Source organism: Ambystoma mexicanum, chromosome 5q (genome assembly GCF_040938575.1).
Source record: "Ambystoma mexicanum isolate Mex_15411 chromosome 5q, UKY_AmexF1_1, whole genome shotgun sequence".
Lineage (NCBI taxonomy): Eukaryota > Metazoa > Chordata > Amphibia > Caudata > Ambystomatidae > Ambystoma > Ambystoma mexicanum.
In genome coordinates, this window is record NC_090933.1 from 1,277,173,027 (window position 1) to 1,277,196,995 (window position 23,969).

General features: G+C 47.6%; 1 protein-coding gene across 4 annotated transcripts in view; it reads right to left on the reverse strand.

Moving 5' to 3' along the window:
- NRBP2 (nuclear receptor binding protein 2) overlaps positions 1-23,969 on the reverse strand; it is a 464,081-nt gene that overhangs the window by 161,966 nt on the left and 278,146 nt on the right. For all 4 annotated transcript variants that reach the window (XR_011278688.1, XM_069621852.1, XM_069621853.1 and 1 more), the window contains exons 7-8: positions 12,398-12,421; positions 1,465-1,554 (exon numbers count right to left, since the gene is read on the reverse strand). Coding sequence is in view for 3 of the 4 variants with exons in the window: in XM_069621852.1 (XP_069477953.1) it covers positions 1,465-1,554; positions 12,398-12,421 (114 nt within the window). In the remaining variant the exon portion in view is untranslated. The remainder of the gene's footprint in view (positions 1-1,464; positions 1,555-12,397; positions 12,422-23,969) is intronic.

Consider the following 23,969-nt stretch of genomic DNA (forward strand, 5'->3'; position numbering starts at 1 on the left):
ATACACGCACAGGCAGAAGGAGGAGAAAGGAAAACAGGTCCCAGACCTATCTCAGATTTCCAGCATCTGCTCCTTCTCCACGGGATCAACACCTCCTACCGCTGCCAGGTTGGTGATGGGTGCAAAGGAAATCGATGAAATCGGATCTATTTCGTCCGGTCGCACTGGTTTCCCTTGCACTTTCTGAAACGGTTTCAACATCAATTTGAAGCCCTTGTCCTGCTGCACAGTACCGGCGGGCCTTACGCTACGCGCAACACCGACTCTCCATCGCGATGCATCAATGGATGCTAATCGTGCCATTTCTGCCTATGCCCACTTGCTTTGGGATTCTCTACTCGCCATAACCAGCCTTTTGCAAAGTGTTAGAAACACACGGATTTGCTTTGGCTTTTACTTTGGGATTTCTGCTGTTCTACATTTGTGGGTGGGTGGATCTTCTCCATTTTATCCTTTAACAATTATTTTGTTTATTTAGTGTTTTTATGGTTCATTAAACCTTATAACACTTGCAAAACATAACCAAAATACATATACTATTTATCCAAACCATATCATCACTATTTACAAGTGCAAAATTATAGCCCAATCAATTCCAAACATCTAACATCAATCAGAAAATGTGTAATTTATTTGTAACAATTACATTATTTAATTTCTAGAATATTCCCCTTTTTCTTTATACAATGGTTTACTTTCTGATTGCTCCAAGATTAAAAATAAATGAATACACTGTCCTTCCTAACTACGCCATGACCTCTTTTCAGTCCATCCACAACCTTTTGTTTTGGGCGACTATCCATCGATTACCATTCTAGACATTTTTGCCAACGCCAGTGGCTGGTCTGTTCTCCAGTCCCCCAGTTTCACGCCTAAGGACTGTTTTAAAAGAAGTTACACTTTGGCTCCTCCCTATCTCACTCCTTGCAACTCCCCATCACTGCATTAGAAGTCTTTACTCTTCATCACTTTACCTTTTTACTGCTACCCCTGCCCCCCCCCCCCGCTCCTTCAGTATTCCGCTTCTTGTGGTCCCATTTCATCCACATCACTTCTTCCACCCGGTGCACCTTTTATCACACAGCACTTTGCATGCAGGCACTTGGCTTAGCATGGGCCTACAAGTCACGTCAAGCAAAGCTACATTGGTTTTAAAGGCAAGACTAGCTGAACGGGGCCCCGGTGACATGTGGACCGTAAGCAACTTTGCCTTTTGCTTCCTGGAGCTGAAACTGAGAAACACAGTTGCCACTTGTCAAACAGCGCCCCCTCAGGCTAATCAATATTGCTTTTCCTCCTTTTGCTAAATGACTTGCTGTCATTTCCTGCATCTATTACTACTGATTTAATGTCAAGGTCTTAGATAAGAGAAGGAGGTTGTTAAGTGAGAGTGTAGGCCATCAGCATGCAAACCATTTGCAAGCTACCCTTCCATAGACAAACCAGAGAGATGCGCAACTTTACCTCCATACTCCGGCGGGAAGAAGTGTAGCGTCCGGTGCTCCTCCCTCTGGATTTTCACCGGGCTGCGGAGCTCATCTGGAACCGGGAGTTCTGCGTAAGGGAGAAGGAAACATTACTCCATTGAGATGAATCTTCTTCAATCTCAATGAATGCACAACCTACAACCATAAGAACCAACTCTCCACACCCCAGGTCTGGACACCACAGCGGCACCAAGTAACAGGATACAGAAATACTCAGCACACACAGCACAAGAGCCACAATGTTTACACCATCAAAAGGGTCCTTAAGGCTTACACCATTAATGGTAACTAAGAATAAACATCACTGGTTATCAAAGACAGTCAACAAGGAAGGTCAATGTCCTTGCATCAAGTTCCATTATGAAAATGGTTAACACCATTTACACACGTAGCACTCTTTGCAACATATGTGGCAGAGTGGTATTACCAACACAAGGGCATTGTTACTTTGTCTCAAAGTGTCATTCCTTATTCTTTTGTAAGACCATGTTTCTTGCATACAGTAGGTCTCTCCTTTAAATCCTTTCTTGGGTTTGCCACTCAATAGACTGTTTTGCTATCTCTTTCCAAGTCTTCCACAATTCTCAATCCTTCTCAAGTTCAAATACTTTCTAGGCGCTTCTCAGGGTTCTCTGTGCTAATCTTGTGTTTAGATGCTTTCTGGGTCTTAAGAGGTTCTCTCAAGCTTCAGCGTCTCCGCCTATCAGTCAGGTCCTGGGAGTCCGGGATGGTCTCCGCCATCCTCATGGTACTTCAGCTTGAGGCTTCCTTCTCCAGCTCCAAATGACAACTCGCTACTTCCAGAAATCTTGCCCATCTTACACCCCGTCCACTTGAGCTCTGACTGACTGGGAGCTTCCCTCCAATTTCTTTGAAACTCCCAGAACCTATGGAATTCCAGTCTTGCCTCTCCTACAATCAACCTCTGCTTGCTTTCTGGCCCTTGTCAGATGAGGAATGTAAACTAGGTCATATGAAGGGGAATCTAAACAAGCTAGACTGGTGATCTAAACAATGTCGGCCATCTTGATTTTTGTGTGCGGAAGCCATGACGTGGAACTGCTACATCTCAGAGAGAACATTGATCAAATGCCAGTTTCCAGGTGTAACAGTTTTCTTTTCTGGGTTTATGGAGGATTGGTCACACAAGCTTTATTATGCAACAACATTCCAGGTAAAGAGGAACAGGGGCAATTAAAAAGGATTGGGTAATTTAGAGGGTGATAGAAAGCAATTAAAGCAGAAGCACACAAATATAATTGGAGGGTAAATAGGTAACCAAAAGGGTCCCTTCGCCCCACCCATTTGCCAGCCAGCCCCAAGAATGTGCACCCCATCCAATCATTAGCTCTACTCCCAGTTCAGTCTCTCCCCTCCACCATCAAGATTTTGAAAGGATCTGGAAGAGGGTAGTGAAGCGTAAGATGCCATTGCTGCACAGGTAGGGAGTCCACACGGACAATGCATTGCCCAGAGCCTTGGCACAAAGTGGGGTGTGGTGCCTAGGGCAGATGGGATCCACAGCTGTGGACATGATCCCAAGGTCTGGAAGAGCTATTCACTAGATCCAAAGCTCAAGATCTGTAGGCCGATAGGGAAGGGGCATCTCCCCCAGCATGATCTCAGACTACCCTGCATTGATAATTAAAAGCCCGCTGCTACACTTAGCCGGCCCAAAAACAACAGAACCTAATTATTTTTGTTAGCAGCAAATAGTGCTCCAGCAAGATTAACAGTAGATACCAGAACGTAATTCGAGCAGGTGGGTGCTGTTCTATTTTCACAGATAGCTGAAGATCATGGCGGCACGGTGCGAGGCTTTAGGGCCTGTATTTAATAGGCATTGTAGTAGGGCGAAAAGAAATGACTGTAGGCAGGGTCAGGATATTTCCCTAGAACCCTAATGTATCAGTGGGTAAATGATTTAGGCAGAACTTGGGCTCTTAGCACAACTTGCAGGTACCGGTGATCAAGCAAGCAAGGAGGCCACACTCTTAGGAGTTGAGCGGGACAGACACAACACAGGATCAAACTTTAAAAAGACACTGAATAAAAAGACCACACCAGAGTTAAGCACACGTTATATAGCTTTGCGTAAAGGTAAATTATGTACATGTGAAAAACCAAAGGGTCTTTCCCAAACTACTTCCCGGGGATCTTCTAAGCAGGTGGCCAGGAGCAGACCATCACTTTTGGATCCCAACTCCATGGGGTGGACATGCAAGGGAAGATCTCCTGGGTAGAGGGCCTTCAGAGATTGGGGAGGGAATACCCGAGCGTGAGACATGGCACCCCCCCCTTTTCTTGATAGTGACCTTCCCAAAGCCCCTCAGCCTTTATAGGGTATGTTCAAGCACACACTCCTTTTCCCCAAACACTATCCAAAGACTGAGCCGAAAAAGAGTAAGTAAGAGGAGTGCAGATTTCCCATGAGAAACACCACTATGGTACTGGGACGAGGAAGATGCAGATCAAAGCAATAAAACTTCCCCAATGGTCACGTCCCACTAACGAGGCCAGGCGGGGTCAGGCAATTGATTTCAATTATGCCCACCTGCACCTGTTAATTACTCAGATGGATATAACAGGAACACACCTGTTTGGCAAAGCGAGCAAGTAGGGCGAGTAGAGTGAGTTGGACGGCGGGCCGGAGAGGCAGCAGACCCAGAGCTGCCCAAACCAAGGCCACGGAGAGCGAGACGTCGGGACACTAATACTGCAGAGTGTAGCAGGAGAAAGCGCGGTGAGAAGGTAGTGTCTGCAGAGACTCAAGGATTTGTCAGATGGGATCCGTGGGGCGTATTAATCCCATACTCTGTGTGGCAAGAGAGGTGCTCATTCCGGTGGGAAAAGCAGAAGGGTATGAGGGGTGGGTAGAGAGACCCTGGCCTCAGACAGCAAAAACACTGAAGGAAGGAGCGGCGAAAACCATAACCGGTGAGTTTCTGAAGTGAAAGAAAAGCCTGTAGTTGTCGAGATACGGCTTAGATATTGAGATATGAACAAAGAGAAAGAACGTATGAAAAAGGATATTCAGTAGCAGAGTGGTCACATATAATGGTACACACATCCCAAAGTCTCTGTGAAGGAAAAGAAGCATTGCTGCAGCAGGGGAGCTGAACGCGAGTGAAGTGTGAGCAAAACTGAAATCCTTTTGAACAAGAAACTGAAGTAAGAATAAAACTGTAATGAGATACTGTGAATGAAACAAGAGTGTGAAGAAGTGCATTGAGGTGTCCCTCAGGCAGGAGGTTGATCCAGGAGGTCCGAAGAGACCCCATTTTAAAGACCAAAGCTAGGCACCTGGTTGCGTGACCTGTAATGGGTGGACTGTGTGGTCTGCAACTTGCGCCACAACCGGGGGCTGGGGGACCTAAGTGAAAGAAGGAATCATTTGAGATACTGAAGTTGAAAGTCAGATGGACTTGGTTTTGCATGGGGAAGGGAGTCCCGCAAGGAACAAATGAAGAGGGATATTTTCAAAAGGAACTGTTGTGAACTTTACTTCTGTGTTTGGAAACAAACTTTGAACATTGGTACATTGAAGGATAACCAGGAGGGTCTAAGCCAGAGACCAGGGGAGCATGAAAGAAACTGAAGAAGTGAATCCAGATAAGGAAAGGTCCTGTGAGTTTTGAACCCTGAGAACTTGTGGAACTTTCTTAGCCAGAGTGTCTTGAACTTGGGGAAGGGAGCCGCGGAAGAGATGCATATTCACAATGACTTTTTGATTTGAACACTATTAAGTTGGCCAAATCCCACACATCCTATTACTTTGTAGAAGAGAGGGCGAGAGTAGGTTTTGAACAGACCGTAGTTTACTTTTGACTGACAGACTTAGATTTCCCTTAGTTTTCTTTTCATTAGAGAACATTACCACCTTAGGGTTGGGGCAAGATAGGTATTTTTCCATCCCGACCATCAACAATAAAGGTTTTCCAAGTCCATTTGTCTGTCATCTCTTGATACCATGCCGGTCTCAACAGTAACAGTTAGGCAAACCTGAAAAACACCCAAAAGCTGGTGGGTGGAATCAGGGAGAGGATTGAAAGTGGGATAGCCATTTGTTTAATCACACCAGGCCTTGGTATGATCAATGTTCTCCAATGGGAGCAGGCAGGCTTATTCAAACTCAACGGTGGCACAGATCTCCCTTAGAAGTAACCGGGATGATGGACTGACCCATGATTCAGAGTGGCAGGTGGTCCTGATGCCGAGCGGTTAGAAGGGGAGAAATAGGATGCGTGTTTGTGACAGCGCGAGTAAGACGCAGCTCTGAGTGTCCTGAGGATGTAGACATGTGTATCTTCACGATGAAAGCAGCAGGAGTGCTGAGGAGGAGGTATGGTGCAGACGTGCCTAGTTCAAGGGGGGGCACCAGCACTGGTGGCAGAAGTTGCCAGAAGGGCTCTAGGGACGGCACCAAGTCAGTAGCATACAGCTAGGCTTGTGGGCACGTTATGTCGTCATTCTCCTTGTTTTGGTCGGTCATAATATTTGGTAGTCACAGTTCTCAGACTGTCAGCGGATGAGTGGTTTGGTGGTTATTATGGTATTTATTGGGTGCAGACCGAGCTTTGAGAAGCAACAGCACGCTTTATAGAGCTAAATACCAATACAGATACATAACTGCACACTTTACAGAGGTGTACAACATTACAGATGCAGAATGGAGCCCTTTTCAATGTTAACAGAACAGATATACAGTGGGGTGATGGATACAGAGGGGCACAGAGGAGGGGTATCGCTGTACTGGGTGGTGGAGAGGGGTGGGCAGCTTCTAGTGAGTCAGGTGGTGTGAGGGTCGACGTGAAGGCCTAGGATGCGAGACTCCTTTAAGAGGTGGGTCTTCAGTTATTTTCTGAATTGTAGGAGCGAGTCCGATACTGACAGAGAGGAGGTTCCATAGTCTTGGGGCATTGGCAGAGAAGTCTTGTTATCGGAACCTTTCCTGGCTTCTGGTGGTGCACTGTCCGCCGGAGATACTGAGTTTCTCCGAGGGGTAGCTGGGTGATTTCAGGGCGACTGTCTTATCGATGATGTAGCAAGACTTGAAGGTGATTTGTGGGTGCACTAGGAGCCTTTGATGGCGGTGTCCAGTTAATATGTCGAATGACAAAAATGTCGAAAAAATTTGGCCCCAAAAAAAAAAAGTTGAATGTTATTTTTTTATTTTAATGTTTTTTTTTGCTTTCGTGCATTAAAAAAGGTGTTTAAAAAAAAAAGCAGGGGGTTGGGGGCAAACCCCCATTTCGAACTGAAAATTTGAAAAAAATGACATGCGACTTTTTTTTTTCGGCCAACATTTTTCAACATTTTTGCATTCGAGATTATGTGATTCGACAATGTCACTTTAAACCTTTGATGGCCTGCGTAGACCTTTGATGAGGCATGCGGCCACGTGTAGGACACTTCAGGGGTACAAGGGAGGATGACGGGAGGCCTTTGAGGAGTGCATTGCCCCTATCCAGGTGGGATAGAACCGGTTCTTGAACGGTGGATCTAAAGCTGTCTGGATGGAGAAAGGGCTTGACTTTTCGCAGGAGGGAGAGCCTATACCAAGCTGTCTGAGTTTTCTTGAACTTGGCGCAGGAGGTGAGCTCGGGTGTGAAGCCCTCTGGGTTTATGGTTGATAGCCAGTTCTGTATGTCTGGGTGTTCGCTGCTGTAGGTGAGTTGTACAAATTTGTCCTTGGAGGGGTTGAGCTTCAAGTATGCACTGACGTACAAGACTGGATCAGCGAGAGGCAGGTTTTGAGCCTATGGATGTCCTTGATGGAATCGATCTTGAGGTATAGCTGTGTCGTAGGCGTACTGGCTCGGATGGCTCCCAGCAGCTCCATGTATAGATTGCAGATCACTGGGCAGAGGATGGAACCCTGCAGGACTCCAAAGGAGATGGGTAGCATTGGCGATCTAGAGAAGTCCATCTGAACAAACGGTTTGCGGTTGGCGAGGTAGGACTTGAACCAGCGTAGGACAAGGTTGCTGATCCCAAATGCGCCGAGTGTCTGTAAGCACCTGGTGGTCTACTGTGTCGAAAGCAGCAGAGAGGTCAAGTAGAACCGGGAGTGGACATCATCAAGGATGTTGAGGGTGTCGTCGACCACCTGTATGTTTGCTGTTCCCGTGCTGCATCCGGGTCTGAATCCAGATTGGTAATTTTGGAGGAGATTGTTGGTGTCGATTTGGTGCTGCAGTTGTGCGGCTACAGCGTTCTCAATGATCTTACCTAGGAAGGGAAGATGGGTGATGGGGTGGTAGTTACCTAGGTTGTTGGGATGATCCAGAGTGGGTTTCTTTAGTAGAGGCAGGATTTGTCCTGTTTTTAGGGGAGATGGGAAGGTGCCTTGAGTTAGGGAGCTGTTGATCTCCAGGTAGGGAAGGAGAGCTTCTGCAGGGAGGGTCTTGAGGATGGATGCTGGGAGGATATCATCTGTATATTATGTGGGTTTGAGGGCAGCCAGGGTTTCTACCAGGTCCTCCGTAGAGAATGTCTCGAATGTTGTCCAGGGTGTGGAGATTTTGTGAGGAGGAACGTGAGGTGGGTCTGTGGATGCAGAGCTGGTGTCTATGTGCTGGCAAATCTTGCTGATTTTGTCGATGAAGAAGGTGTTGATGGCAGTGGAATTTTCGATGAAGTGTGGTATGGCAGGGTTGGGTAGCGGGTTGACGCATTGCTTGGCCGCTTTGCTGTCGCTTTGGTGCCACTTTTGCTGTCGGCTTCTGCTATGGTATTCTGATAGTAGGAGGCCTTGGCTGTGTTGATTAGTTGGCGGTTGCTCAGAGTTCCTTGAGGCGTGCCAGGTTGGATGCAGCCCTGGAGCGGCACCAGTTCTCTCTCGTTTCCTGATGACTCTTTTGCTGAGGTTGAGTTCTTGCGTGTACCAGGGTGCCGACGGTTTTGGTTTGCAGGTGTGTTGTTTCAGAGGACCGTGTTAGTCGATTGAGGCTGAGAGGGTGGCGTTGAGTGCTTCCAGTAGCAAGTTCTAGTTCGGTTGGGGGTGTTCGGTCCATGTAAGGTGCAGGTTGGCAAGGTCTTCTGTGAGGGCTTTTACTGGGAAGTCCTTGAAGGACCTGAAGGTTTGTCTGCTGGGTTTCCGCTGAGAGTGCTTGACTGCGGTGGTGTGCAGGATGTTGAAAGGCATGGCTAGGTGGTCAGACCAGTCAGCAGGAGAGCAGAGATGTAGTGGAGGGAAGACAGTGCGGCGAGGATTAGGTCGAGGATGTTACCTTTCTCGTGTGTTGGGCCTTTTGTGTGCTGTGTGAGGTTGCGGGTGTCGATAATGCAGACGAGAGCTTCCTTCATCGGTCTGGCGTCCCTGCCTCTGTACCATCATGGTTGGTGGAGGGATTCAGCAAGCAATATGCACTTGATGGCAGAGTGTTCAAGGCATTCGAGAACAATGGTCTGGCAAATCAGGGGGAGTGAGCAGCAACGTTGGTCCCACTTTGGTAGGAGGAAGGCTGCTTTCCACAGGGTCTTGGAAGGTTGAAGGTTCCAGACGGACTCTTCCCACCCCCCCATACCTGCCCATGGCCGATTTTCATACAACCATTTTCTTTCTCATCCATAGACATGCACCCAAGGGTCTACGTGTAAATTGAATAGACCCTCCAAATGTGGAATTGAGGCTTTGGAGGAAGAAATAAGTGCCCCAATTAGGGGGCTGCATCCAATAAAATGTTTTAGTGGTCATCAAACCTGTGGGGCCCCCCATACACAAATATACAAGGTTTTCACAGAGGTAAATTGGGGTCCATCTTGTACCCTTACCTGGATGGTGCAGGGGCCTCCTCAGGGGAGTGCATGAGGTACGCGCCTCTCTGAAAATCCTTTCGAGGACAATCACCAAGACAGTCGTGAGAAAGTGAAAACATACATGCATAACGGACCAGATGTCGAGTGAGGACTTTTGGCTCACAGCAATTGCCACCAAATCCCCATGGAGGGATCCTAGACCAAGGCTTACTGCGTGCCGTCAAGTAAGGGTAACTATAGCGAAGGACTTCACTCCCAGTTGATCGAGGGGAAACAGCGGGATAACGAGGGGGAGTAGGAGAAGAGTGCCAAACGTCAAAACAGCTGCCCAGGCTCCCCATCTATGATTAGGGTAGACCACTGCCCCAGGTAAATAAGAGGTGCTGGGGACGACTAACCGTGCCACTTGTCCCATTTCTGGAGGTCTAATAAAAAGGTCACAGGAGCAGTGGTTCATTTCAGTGCCTGGTTTAGGCCCTGCTGGCAGCAGCTCCAGTCTTATGCAGACTTCATGGTTTCGATGACACTACAGAGCTGGACTGGACCGACGATGATAATAATAATGGAGAACTGCTTCGACTCCTGTAACGTTGCAAGACCGTGAGAAGAACTGGAGGGGAGATGAAGTTGAAGAGACCCTTTTCAGGATCGCCAGGCACCGGGATGAGGATGAGTGAACGCAAGTTCTAGGCAGGCCCCTCTTAACTGCGGAGAGCAGCAGGTCGACCAGCTTAGAGTTCCATAACTAAGGTTCTGGTAGAGCTTCCAACCCTACAGTCAGAAGATGTGTGTCGCTACTCTAGATAGTGCAGGCCCTTTGGTTTCCCAGTAAGACTACCACATTAATAAAGTAGCAGGGCAACAGTGCAGGACACAATACTGGTTAAACCCACCAGTCTTAAAGGAGGGGGGCACCTGGTTTGAGTCGCCCCTTAGAAAAGAAAAAGGCCCAGGGCTTACCAGTTGTTGGTTTGGCCAGTGCAGGTTGCAGCTGCTGTCCTGTGGCGTCCTGTGTTTTTGTTCTAGTGGGCATCCTCTAGCCGGGTCTGAGAGGGCAGTAATGCGCCCAATAAAGAACAGGACTTAGATCATGGGGAGCAGGCATTTTGAAAATAAGGTACTCAAAAATGTATTGTTGCAGTTAAAGAAAAGGTGCATGGTAGTGCAGCAGAAAAGGAGTAAATCGGTTCACTGCCACCACCCTGTTCAGAGCATATCACAAAAGTAACCAAATTGTTACTCGCCAAAACGTTAAGGGGATACAGGCTCGTCCTGCAGCATTACACTCAAGGTGGCCTGTGTTCCAATCTAAAAACAAAGGTGGAAAGAAAATGAAAGACTTTCCCTGCACTGGTAACAAACAGGGCTGATCAGTGCAGCCCAAACGAAGTGAGCAGAGCAGGTGAGTGAGGCAAAAAGGGCAAAATGGACCCCAAAACATCAGTCAGGATGCATACCATTGGCAGGTATGCTGGTGAATAGATCCGAGCCAACAGTGGGGAGTTGCAAAAAGAGACCCTTTCCTAACAGATGGGAACCAGTGATTTTAATGGGTGGAACGATCCTTACAGTGACCCTACCAAGAAGCCCCATCCATGCAACAGAAGGGCCAGGCCACACCCATGCCAATGTGCCCTCTGCCAATGAAGCCCCCGATAAACCTTAACAGAGTTGGTGAACACGCTTAAGCTTTCATCCATCAATTCATGCAACCCTCCTGCACGTCCCCCCACACCTCCACCAAGGCCCATACTCCAACAAGCCATGCAGTAACTTCTGCTTACTTTACAGCCATTTGTCCCAAAGCAGTGCAGATGTGCAAAGAGGATTGGTTGTCTCAAAGAGAAGTGTGACGGCAGCTGGATGAAACAATGGGACAAATGCCTAAAACTAGAGACATCGCACAAGAAAGACTCCAGATCCAAAAAAAGAAAAGGGAGCAATCTTTCCACGAAGATGGCTATCTGTCCCATAGCCAGTGCAACCATGTAGCCATCTACCCATCAATCTGGGTCCCTTCCTAGATATCCCTCTGTCCCATAGTCAGTACCCCCATTCAGCCATATCCATCTAGCCATCAACCAGGGTCCCTCCCCTAGATTTCCTCTGTCCCATAGTCAGTGCAACCATGTAGCAACCTAACCATCAGTCAGCGTTCCCTCAAACATCCATTGGCCTAATGAGTGCAACCTTGTGGCCATCTACACTATCTATCCATCAGTCAGGGTTCCCTCCTAACTATTCATCTGCCCCATAGTCTGTGCAATCTTGCGTCCGTCCGATACTCAGTGCAATTTTGCAGCCACCCACCCATCCATCCATCCATCCATCCATCCATCCATCCACATTCCCAGTCATCCACCCATCCTTCCACCCACCCCACATATCCCACCCACCTTGTCATCCCTCCGTCTCATAGTCAATGCAACCGTGTAGCTATCAGCTCGTCTGCCCAACCATCAGAGCCCTCTTCTAGATATCCATCTTTCCCATAGTCAGTGCAATCTTGTAGCTATCCATCTGTCCATCAGTCAAGCCCCCTCCCCTTCGATAGCCATCGGTCAGTCAATACGAGCTTCTGACTTCACCTGTTCTTGTATCAGTCAACCTTTCACCTATCCATCCATAAGTGCACCATCCCAGCTTCCCATCTGGCCACTAGTCCGAGCAAACTCCCAGTTGTGCATTGGGCAGCCAGGGCAAGCTCATAGCAGTGCATCTGTCCATGTATCTTTGCAAGGTCATATTTATACGTTATTTTGCCCGTTTGTCAGTGCGACTGCCTAGCTATTCATTGGTCCGTCAATGGAAGCCCCTAGCCATGTACCTGCTCATCAGTCTAAACCACATGTTTGCAATCCATCTGCCGCCAGCCAGACCAACCTCCTAGTTATTAATGCATCTACTCAGAAGTTTCCCTATCAGTCATTGCAACCTTCGTCTTGCCACACATTTCATCTTTCTACTTAGTTAGGCATTCACCCTCCAAACCTTCACACTGTATATGTACTGCACATCTTAGCCGCTTGAAAATGTATCATAAAGAAAGGATCAGGTACGGATAAAGCACTTGCATCACTAACCTGTACTGCACAAGTTTTCCATTTTAGGCAAATCTAAAATGACGCATTCAATTCAGAAGCACTCACCGTTTGCAAACACTCTGTGCCAGACTGCAGTCCAAGCGGCGGGGGATGTAGGAGAAAAGAAAAAAGGATTAGAGAGATTTCATGGACAATGAAAATTAAGCAGCTGCATTCACCAGATTCAGGAAGCGGAGCTAAACCCAGACAAACATCGTGTACAAATACACCACTGGCACCCCACCAGAGGTGACACCGACCTCCGCCCCGGAACCTTTCCACGCCAGTGGATCCTCATGGACTCTCCGCTACAAGGAAAGGATGTCCTGACCCAGAGGCTGGTGGCACTGCTAGGGATTAATGGGCGGGCACCAAATCCACTGACCTTGACCATTGGTCCATTGTTACCAGGGCGGACAGGGTCATTGCTTCCGGCATTTCTCAACCACTTCCATGAAAAGCAACCCATTCCAGCTTAGTATGCAAACTAAGGTAGAAAATGCGTGTATTGTTTAATACTGGAGCATACATGTATATTGATACTCCTACTCCAGGCTTCAAGGGCTGGAATCCTGACTGGTTTTCAGGATACAACTCATTAATTAGGAGAATAAATTTGCATACATTTAAAATAAGCATATGCAAATTGCTTCTCATGAATTATTAATAAGGGATATCCTGAAAGCCTGTCAGGATTAGGGCCCTCAAGGCCTGGAGTTGGACAACCATGGGTGTGATATTAACATGGAATCAGTTCAGGATTTCTTCAATACTGCCAGGCTTCGAAGGGAATCCTGTGTGTTACAAATTGTTCCAAATATTTATTTAGATTTTTTCGGGGCGTACAAGACAATGCACTGGATTAGGTTCACGTATTTTGAAAGGGGTACATTGCGTTGGACTCAAGTTCAATATTCAAAGTCAGAGTTCGCTCATGTTCGATCATTTCCCAAAACAATGAGATACAGAGGTTTTGAACACGCTCCGTCTTGAAGCGGTGGACACCATTGATTCTTAAGGCACATGTTCAATGTTTCGGGCACAGGGAGCTCTTCAGGCGACAAAGGGACATCAGGAGATGCGTAATCGTAACGGGGTGGGGAACAGCCCCGCTTTTAGGCATTGTTGATACACACGCCTGCCAGGAAGACTTGTGGGTTAGAAACAGGCTGAGTATTAACAGGGTGGGCAAAGCACTGTTTCGGGTACGTTTTGACACCCCTGGGGGGAGGACACAACTTCATATTAATGGGTATGGAAGAAGTTAATTATTGATTGATGAACACAAGTGCATTCAAAGGATCTCCTTTATTGCCTGTGATTAAGATTGTTGGGGGTGCAAGAGGATCCACTGGGTTTGGTGCTTGTCGATGTCCTTCGGAGGGCAACCATGGAACACCGAAGGTCTGGAGTATCGTTTGTAGCCCTCGCTGAACATACTCTCTCTTTACAGATTAATAATCCTAAATGCAGTTCAAAGCACTTACCCGCGCTAGTGCGGAGAACGGGTAGGCCACGTTCTTGGCACTTCCTTCCCTGTGCCAAGATCAGAACATACATGTTCTGAATGCATTTGTTGGCAACTGCACTCGAGTCAGCGGATTAAACGTCGCCCGCACCTTCAGACCAAGGTGGCAATCATCCAGCATACCTATACGGCTTCTGTACCAGCCTCCCGTGCCAGTCAATGCTGTTAAAGAATGGGCACGTCACTGCTGGTGCTACAAGTGCCAAAGGGAAATGAATAACTGAAGAAAGAAGAATTGGCCTTACGCAGCCACGTGGAAGACCCCGGCCAATGCACTGATAAATGACTTACACCCTGAGGAACCCCGCGGCAGACAGCACATCCCCACATGTACCCACTCTCCCTTTTTAGGCGTTGACCTTGGGGTAGCATTGCTGCCTTCTCCTCACTCACCTTCTGACATTCGTTTTTGTCGCTGGTCCTGCTGTCGCTCCCCTGAATGCTCTCTTTTTTCCACCTCTTTCGATCCCTGCCCCCATCTTCCTAGTGACACAGGCCTGTCTCATTCTTCGGTGTGAAGGGGGGGGGGGCACAGTTGTCCCTACCATACTATCTATTGTACTGTCCTTTTGTGGGGGGACACTCCCAGGAACCCAACCTGTTTTTGATATTTAGCAAAAGGGGACACCCAGGTGACCCTAGTCCCCCCCTCTTTATTTGTATTTATTCATTACCTCCCGTCCCAACGCCCCCCCCCCACCACCTACCTCCGCATGGTGGTTAGGAAGTAAAAAGTGTTTACTGTAACATCCTGATGGGCGAGGGGAAACAGTGTGTGGACCTCACAATACTGTTGACCCATTCTACAGTGGTGGGTGCAGGACAGCGGCAGGTCTATTGAAATAGTAGCCGCTGGGGTCGGCTGTGGGCTTCTTTAACAGTTACGGTTGTGGCTATTTCATAGCAGGTGGGGAAGATGCCTGTTGAGGGGGGAGAGATTGTAGAAAGAGGAGAGGTGGCCGCTGCAGGTTCATTGATCATTTGCACAATGGGAACACAGAGAATGGGCATGAGTTTAGTGGGAGAGAAATGGCATAGTGAAGAAAGTGTCGGAATAATAGGCAGGGGAGAGAGGTCCAGGGTAAGAGCCAAGACGCTGGACAGGGTGTCGTGTATTTTAGGGATACTAGAGGGCATGGGAAGCTTGGCCTGGAGGGTCATTACTAGTTTATGGGTTGAGAGAGCGTAGTAGAGCTAGTTAGAGGATTTTGCAGAGTCATGATGAGTAGTAAGGGCAAGGATAGAGCATTTGTAGGCAGCAAGATTGGCAGATGAGGTATTTTTGTGCCGTCAGCAAAGGTGAAGGTGTACAGAAGCTCTTAGATGTTGGAGATCTGGAGAGATTAATGGCTTATGGTGTGGGCAGAGGGGGGAGAAAAAGTGAACGAGAGAGGGACGTGAAAGCAGAGAGGGAAATTAAAAAGACTGCCGTAGCGCTCCTGCATACGAACACCGCATAGCCTTAGGAACACTTTTACAGACTGGAAAATGCATGTTACTGACTGGGTAGTTAAAGGAACAGAGCATCAACCACAACCTGCTTGTGAGCCACCGCAGCTGGCACCAGTATAGACCAATTTATTCTTTTCAGTCTCCCTAGCCCCTTTCAACCTTTGGTGTCTTGTGGAGTCCCCCAAGGCTCATCTTGTTCCCTCATCCTTCCTAATGCCCATGTTCTGCCTTTCAATATCTTTGCTGGGGACGATGAGATCATCCAGAAATGTGCTGGTGACCAGAGAGTCGAGGCACATAGTTGCACATGCTTAAGGTGGACAATCGGGGATGGATGGGCTGCAAATGGTTAAAACTTAAACCGTGACAAAACAGAAACAATTGTAATTGGGGCGATGTGAGCCACTATGGCATCCCACCATCAAACTGGAAGATCTGGGGCCATTCCCCCGGACTGATAGTAGCGATCGGAAATCTTATTTTAGGATTGCCGCCAAGTTATCTCTGGTGCCTCAGGTAAATCCAGAGTATGTTAGGAAAGTCATCCACACTCCGGCTCGGGGTGGACAAAACAATGGCTGCTGCAGGTGGGGGGCGGGGGGGTTGCTTAGTTTATCTTAATGCACCACTTTAGTTGGGATCTCCGTTGCAACTTCAGAGTGTAATGAATGCGGCAACACTGTTGGTCTTAGGCCACACTGATCACACTTCACTAGCCTGAGGAGTCTATAGGCTCCCTGTGAACAACGGGTTGACTTGATCCTACTTCACTAGCATGAGGAGTCTATTGGCTTTCCCGTGAACAACGGGTTGACTTGATCCTACTTCACTAGCCTGAGGAATCTATAGGCTCCCTGTGAACAACGGGTTGACTTGATCCTACTTCACTAGCCTGAGGAATCTATAGGCTCCCTGTGAACAACGGGTTGACTTGATCCTACTTCACTAGCATGAGGAGTCTATTGGCTTTCCCGTGAACTACGGGTTGACTTGATCCTACTTCACTAGCATGAGGAGTCTACTGGATTCCCCTTGAACAGCTGGTTGACTTTGGAGTCTAAGTCTTGTTCATCACAGGAACTAAACCCTGCTTATTCATCAAAGGCATATTGACTCCCCACCTCCTATCTAGACCCCACCACCTCCCGTCTTCACAGGGTCCCAGAGGTCTTGGACAGACCCAAATAAATCAAGCCCACCCGTCCCACCTCCAAACTATAGAATGCTCTACCCCAGGTTTTAAGACCAGCAAATGCATGTCACATTGTGCAAACGTTGAAAACCTTGCTTTTACCCACTTATCTGCTCCTTGCTCTGCAACATTGCCCGTCCACAGTCCCCAAGAGACTGATAGGACGAGTCAGTTCCACAGGCACATAAACTAAAGTGACCTGTACCCCCTCTCCTCCCCTGCCCCCTCCCATTTATTTGACCTCCCCGCCTCCTTCATCTTCTTTTAGCTCCCTCCCTCGCTCGCTCGCTCCGATGACCGCCCTCCACCTTCCTATCCTTGCCACTCTTGAATCACTTATGTTCTCCCGCATCTCCGATCACCTTCCCACCATTACTCTCGCCACATTCAATTTCTTTCAATTTAATTGCATTTCATTAATCTTTAATGCAATGGGAGAGAAACAGGAGGCCTTGTACTTATGCTGCATTAAGCCTGACTAGCGGGCATTTTGTTTTTCTCAACACCGCAAAATCACTGCTTTTATCAGAAGTGGGCAGGGCTTACCCATCTGAGGGAAAACACAGCAAATGTGCTCTGAGATCTGACTCGACCCTACATGGCAGGGCACAAAGACGGTGCAGGTTTGGTACATTTCTGTAGTCAACTGCCTTGCCAAAAGGTGGCTTTTCACCCACCCTAAATCAAGCAGGTTTATTTTATTTATTTTTATTGTATTCATTTATAAAGTGCGCAGCAGCCCAAGGGCATCATGGCGTTGTTACGGAAATCATAAACGTAGGTTACAAGTGGATATTTGTCTTATTTGAACAGCCACGTTTTGAGGGCTTTACGGAAAGCCCCGTTGGAAGGTTCTGCTCCGAGTGAGGGGGGCAGCGAGTTCCATTGTTTGGCCGCAATATAGGGGAAGCTAGCACCTCCCGCTTTGTCACGTCTGACTTTGGGGAGCAGTAGTTTGTAGGTGTACAGTGTTCTAGTGGGTCTAGAAGACTGGGCTCCGATTATTTTCCGGGAGAGAGAGGGCGGGGCTGAATTGGTGCGGCACTTGTGAATGATGGCTAGTGTTTTGAGCAGGGCACTCTGATGGGCAAACAGTTGACTTTACGTTCTTGCTCTCATGATATGTTCCCTTTTTGGGATGCCGAGAGCTGCCCGGATCGCATTATTTTGGATGACTTGTCGTTTTTGGAGGATGTGCCAGCGAATAGGACATTGCAATTGTCCAACCTTGAGACTTTGACGGCTGTGCCGATGGAAAGGCAACTCGCAGTGGACAAGAATGGTCTAGCTGCGTTCAGTAGTTTGGTGGAGTAAACTGCGGAGGAGGCAATGGAGCCGACTTGGAGCGCCAGAGAGTGGCATCTAGGTACACCCCCTAGGGTCTTAGCAGAAAAGACCGGGATCTGTATGTTATCTATTGGCTGTTGAGTTTCTTTAGTGTCGCCGGAGGACCTATTAGTAGGATTCCGGTCTTGTCCCTGTTAAGGTATAAACCGTTTGCCACCATCAAGACCTGGATGGTGGAGTAGGCTGTATTGAGGGCCTTTGAGTCTTATTCGTAGATGCCTGTGAGGGGGAGGAGGACTTGAGCGTCATTGGCGTAGTTGGTGTAGGTTATGCTGATCGAGCCCAGAATGTCAAATAAAGGTCTGGTGAAGATCTTATATAGTGTGGGAGAGATGAAGGAGCCCTGTGGGACTCCGCATGGAATGGGGGAGGGGACAGCGCTCACATGCTCTGCAAACACTCTCAGGAGTCTGCCCTCAAGGAATGTGTCAATCCAGGATGTTGCCTCACACAAGAAGCTAGCCGATGTAGTGAGGTGGTGGCAGAGTATTTTATGATATTCTATTTTTTATTTATTTTGATTTTTGTAAATGCGCCAACTCGTTGAAGGGCTCAGGGTGCACGTAAAACAATAGAAGGTGAGCGTCAGATAGAAGAAGACGGATTTAGATTCAGGGAGCATTAAGGCTGCTGATAGGTCCAGAAGGAGGAGCAGAGCTGGCTTGCCTTTGTCTCTGATTTCGTTCATTTGATTTTTTTAAGTCAAGCAGCGCACTGAAATAAGTGGCTTTGGCCAAAATAATTGCCTGTTTGTACACTATAGATGCTTTCGAGAACTCTACTTTAGCGGAGTCAACAGGATTTTTTTATCGGAGTTCGAGTAGCTCAGGAGTGAACCATGAGTTGGAATGCCTAATGGGTTTTGCTCTCCGAGCTGTGAGGGGCAACAGAATCAACTGCCTGCTTAGGCATGGAGGTGTACATGTCTGCAAGTATGTTGGGATCCTTGCAGAAGGAAGGTTTGAACTCTGGTATGTCCAGGAAGGGGGTCAAGTTATCTTTTGTCAACTTCTGTGAAGTGCTCACTAGTGCTGGAGGTAGAGGGATGTTTGCAGGCTTGTGTTTCTTGGGATGAGGGATGGAGAAGTGTATGATATGGCAGTCTGACCATGGACCTGGGGAGTTAGATATGATGGATGATTGACAATTGAGGTCCGCAATCCAATCTAGAGTGTGTCCTTTGCTATGCGTGGAAGTTGTGATGCAATGTATAAATCCTAGGGTTTCGAGAGCTTCGGTGAGTGCCATGGCTTGCGTGTCCTCAGGGTCATTGAGGCCTAGGTTCAGGTCACCCAATAGGATAATCTTGGAGGAGTTCATTAGGTTGTCATTAAGGAGGTGTAGGAGATTATCATGGAAGCTGGACACGGGGAGGGGGTAGACAATGTGAAATGTGATGGTGCAGGTGGGAGAGATGGAGAGCTTGAGTGACAGGATGTCCCCATTTCCTTCGAGGGAGGAGTTGATCTTTCTGAAGGGAAGGGACTCTTTGGCTAAGAGTGCTACCCCTCCTCCTCTGGCATTGGGGCGGTCGAGGGGATAGATTGCGTAGCCCATGGGCAGAGCTAGCGATATCTAGGCCTCCTGGAGCCCGGTTTCTGAGATGGCTAGGGCTATCCAGGTTGTCGGAGGTGAGCAGGTCATGGATGTACATGGCATGTGCTGGAAGGGATTGGGCATTTATGAGGGCACTTCGGGGCATGGCGAGTTTCTGGTCCTTGGAGGGATAGGGGGACAGAGTGAGAGGGATAGGGAGAGAATGTATGTATGTATATGTATGTATTGGGGTAGGCCTAGAGTAGTACCATGCAGGGGTTTGCTGGCAGCACTGGGGTGTCTGACAGAGTCAACATTAGTGAGCATTCTGGAAGCATTGGGTCTGGGCTTGCAATGCCAGTTATGGGACGGTTTGCTGTGTCGGCATGAGGTGGAGCAACAACCTGTGCAGTAGATACACGAGTCAGCAGCATTTGGCAAACCAATCTGACCAGTATGTGCAAGTATAATGGCAGTAATGTTCTGTTTAGTAACAGAGGGTTTGCGAGATACATTGGCGTACAAGAGTCCGTTACCCGGCGTAGCACGGAGTGAAGCTTTGTAAACATCAGTCAGGCTGGTGTTTGGCATGAGGGCTGGGTAAATAGACAGTGAGGCGAGTGTCTTAGTGCTGCTGGTCAGAGAGCCTGTGAGCACTTTAGATGCCTGTGTGCCCCTCCGTGTGTGTTGATCCCGTTGAGTGTCATGTTTACAGTTTGGCTTTGCAGAAGATGAAGTGAAGCCTAGAGGGCTAGTCCGGCAGTTATTGATAGGCTGCGGCTGTATGGTCTCTGATGCAATGCAGGACATCTTCTTGGTGGGAAAGTATGGTATTAGAGCCGGAGGTGGGCCTCGGTGATTGCAGGCTAGTCATCGCTGGAACGAGGCCTAAGATGCCTTACGGGGCAGAGGGGGGTGGGGTTTGCGCGCGAGTTCCGGTGGCGCAGTATTCGTTGTGGGGTGGGATCAATGCGGGCGGTAGGAAGTGGAAAGGGGCGGGCTTCAGGATGTACTGCGCACAGGCAGGCATGATCACTCTAGGGATAGGGGGTGGCAGCGGGGATCTCATGTTGCAGAAACGGCTCTGGGGACTCGGCTTACCTTCAGTGCGGTATAGGGAGGTGAATGTCGTGCTGATGATGGGCATTGTGCGGGGGACTCTCAATGCCACCATGCTACGCCGGCGGGGACCGGCAGAGACTCCTGATGTGGGCCTTTGCTTCTGGGGGATTATGTGCTGGGGATCCACGGAAAAGGTCAATGCAGCCACATGAGATTCAATATCTGAGGCTACAGCGCTGTTCCTCAAGCCTCTTCCAGCCAGCACAAGACACTGCCCTTGTGCACCAGTGGCCCGTTGCTTCTTGAGACTAATGGCCAAAGCCATTGTGACACACTAGAGCAGAAAATGCCATGGCATTCTGCTCGACCTCAAGGCTCATTATCCGGCAGACAGTGTTGTTTGGTGCCACAGAGAGATGGAACCAAACACAGGAGATTCTGGTTACCCTTCTGACAGAACCAGTGGCAGGCCAGGTTTCGCGGGCACTGGTGGCTGAAGGGCTACTATGCCCCTATAATGAATCACAATCTTCGCCATCAATTACAACAATCAACAATATGAAAAGTTAATTACCTGTAACAATAGTTGTGCAGCTGGACAGTCATCTGACATTGTCATATTTTGGATGGGGCTGGATTTATAAGAAGTATTTTCAAATACTGGCCAATGATTGGCGTCTGCTATGGGCAGGCGCATAATGAGACACTGGTGTGATGTTGACCCCAAACCCAAATGTACCAGTGGCATGATTCAATTGTTATTACACTGAACCTCTTTTCCGTAACGCTGTGCCCATACAAACGCATATGATCAATCTAGTCATCAACACACTTTTTCCAACTTTATACCAGGTGGGTTGTATGTCAATATACAACATCCAACTTTTAAAACTGTTGCACCAGTCAAGCTACTTGATTCTGAAGTAGCCTGAACCTGCCAGAGGTTTAGTTAGATACTGTGCACAGGGTGCAGGGTAGGAAGCCCTGTAAGAGGTGGGGATAATTTGAGAAGTCTGCAATGTTAGATGAATTATGGAGCACTGTCTCACATACACATCTTACCTAAACAATCTAAATTTGGGCCGTAATATGTAGTTAAGGACTCAAAGCTGCTACTTTGCAAATGTATTGAAGAGGAATGTTACCAAGAACAGCCACTGCCTCTGCACCCTCTGTGTAGAGTCCAGTTTTCCTGATATTTGAAAACTATATGATATCTGTACACGGTTTGCAACATGCCTGCTAGAGCAGACATCCCATGTCTTGTTCACATACCGCATTAAGGCTCTCCACATGCCTAATAGGTGAAGACTCCTATTATTCGAGGAGTGCCACAGTCCATGAAGATAATCATTAATCGAAGGATTAACATAAAATAACTGGGTAGTTCTGTAGCATGTGCAGCTTCTTTGCTGAAATAGACTATTCTACTCTCTGGCTGATGAACTAAATCTTGTGGATGAAATAACATTTTCCATCAGCGAGCGGTTTGTTCGATGATTATAGTTAACAAAATAGGAGTCATGTCCCATACCTTGACTGCAGACAGCCTTTGATGGACACATTTAAGACCCAAGAAACCTCACCGGCTCCCCTGCAAAGACCAGTCTATATAAGCAGTCTGCTATGGATTACAACCCAATACCTCTTAACATCTTCAGTCGATGCACAGAATTCATAATAATTCAGATAGGAGAATGAGACCATCAAATAGTTAAATACAACTTTTTCATATAGAATACTGGTAAAAACGGAATTTGGTATAGAGAATCCCAGTTCATAGATAAAAGGAGGACAGACTTAAGATTGACTAAAACCCTCCGATCCCAGTCAATAGGACGGACAAACTGAAATCAAGAGATCATCTGCCGAATAGAACCTTGAATATACATTAGTTTGAAAAGATAAAGAACAATCATTTGAGTAATTTATAGCACAGAGCCCGGGGAAAATTCGTCCTTTGTTCACATCACTGGTTTTAGCAGAAGATTGAAATACTTAAGTGACCGATCTAAAGCATCGGCCTGGGATAGAGTAGACAACACAGGAAAATATCATCAGCTTAGTAAAACTGATATTCTTATACGCCATTATCAAATTAGTCAACATATCGGTTCTATGAACGGGTCAATTAAAGCAAACACAGATGATATTATAATAAACGTTCTTACAAACAAAATAAGCACCGAAAACACAAAGCAAAAATGTTAACGTCATTGTTCCCACTTTCCTTCGATCTACACACCATCCCCGATCTCATGGACTGGGACGCGTCATTATGGCGATCTAACAGGATGTGAATGTTTTCTAGAAAGCCATCATACTGCGGTTGCCCTATGCGACTCCTCGGCTAACACAGCTGCCCGAACTATTAACACAAATGTACGCGTGGCTTGGGAGAAAGAGGCATCATTATTAAACTGGATTTATTGGGGGGCAGGGGTACGACCCTTGATAATATACTGGATTTCAAACATGTTGTGGATAAATGTGCAATTTGTAAACAAAGTCCACTATATAACGAGTTTATCTGCAGGGCTGTCCAACTCTGGGCCTCAAGGGCAGAATCCTGATGGGTTTTCAGGGTATCCCTCATTAATATTCATGAGGAGAAATGTGCAAACATTTAGAATCAGTGTATGCAAATTTAATGAGGAGTATCCTGAAAACCCAGGCTGGATCCAGGCCATTGAGGCCTGGAATTGGAATATTCCGATCTAACAGCAGATCTGCTTCGCACCTACCCTCCGCAGGGTTCCTCAGGGAGTTTGTTACACTATCCATGTCATAAGCACATAGCGTGGATACCACTCTGCCTTCCCCTGTACCCCACAGCGTACTCTATTTCTATGTAGCAATCGATCAAGTAACGTTTACCTTGCGGTTCCTTGCCGCTGAATGGAGAAGGGTTCCTGCTCACTGTAGAGGATACGCTGTAGGTCGAGTAGCCAAAAGGGCACGTAGGAAAGCCTTGAGTGCATTTTTCTTTACGTCATCCAGAATCACATCCAGAACAATCTGTTTAAATGCATCTAGTGAAAGGTTTGCATTGAACAGATCCAGAGAGTGACTTATGCTCCCCTTCTCCATGATAACAGCATAAACCAGTTCGAAGGAAATAGGAAGGCTACATGTGCCCGACAGGGATCTGTGGGAAAGACAGGATGTCCAAGCCCACATCCCCAATTAGTGCCTCCAATGACCTGAAAGTGCTTTTGCCGGCATTTATTTTTCCCAGTTTGTTCCAGATTTTCTTTAGAACAGTGAATAGGAGAGGGGCAGGGGCATCGACCGCACTTTAAAGCAAGATATGTGGCCCATCCGGTATCCGAGAGCAGTGGAAGGATGGATGGTGGGTGGAAAAGGCCATGTCTACAGAGCCGACTTCTATTATGAACGGCTATGCCTCGGGTGAGGGGCGATTGCGAGTATTAAATGTTAATATAGAGCCTAGTTCGTACAGGTCGTTAATGAGATCCGAAGCCCACTGACTACGGAGCAAAGGGAAGAGGGGAATGTGT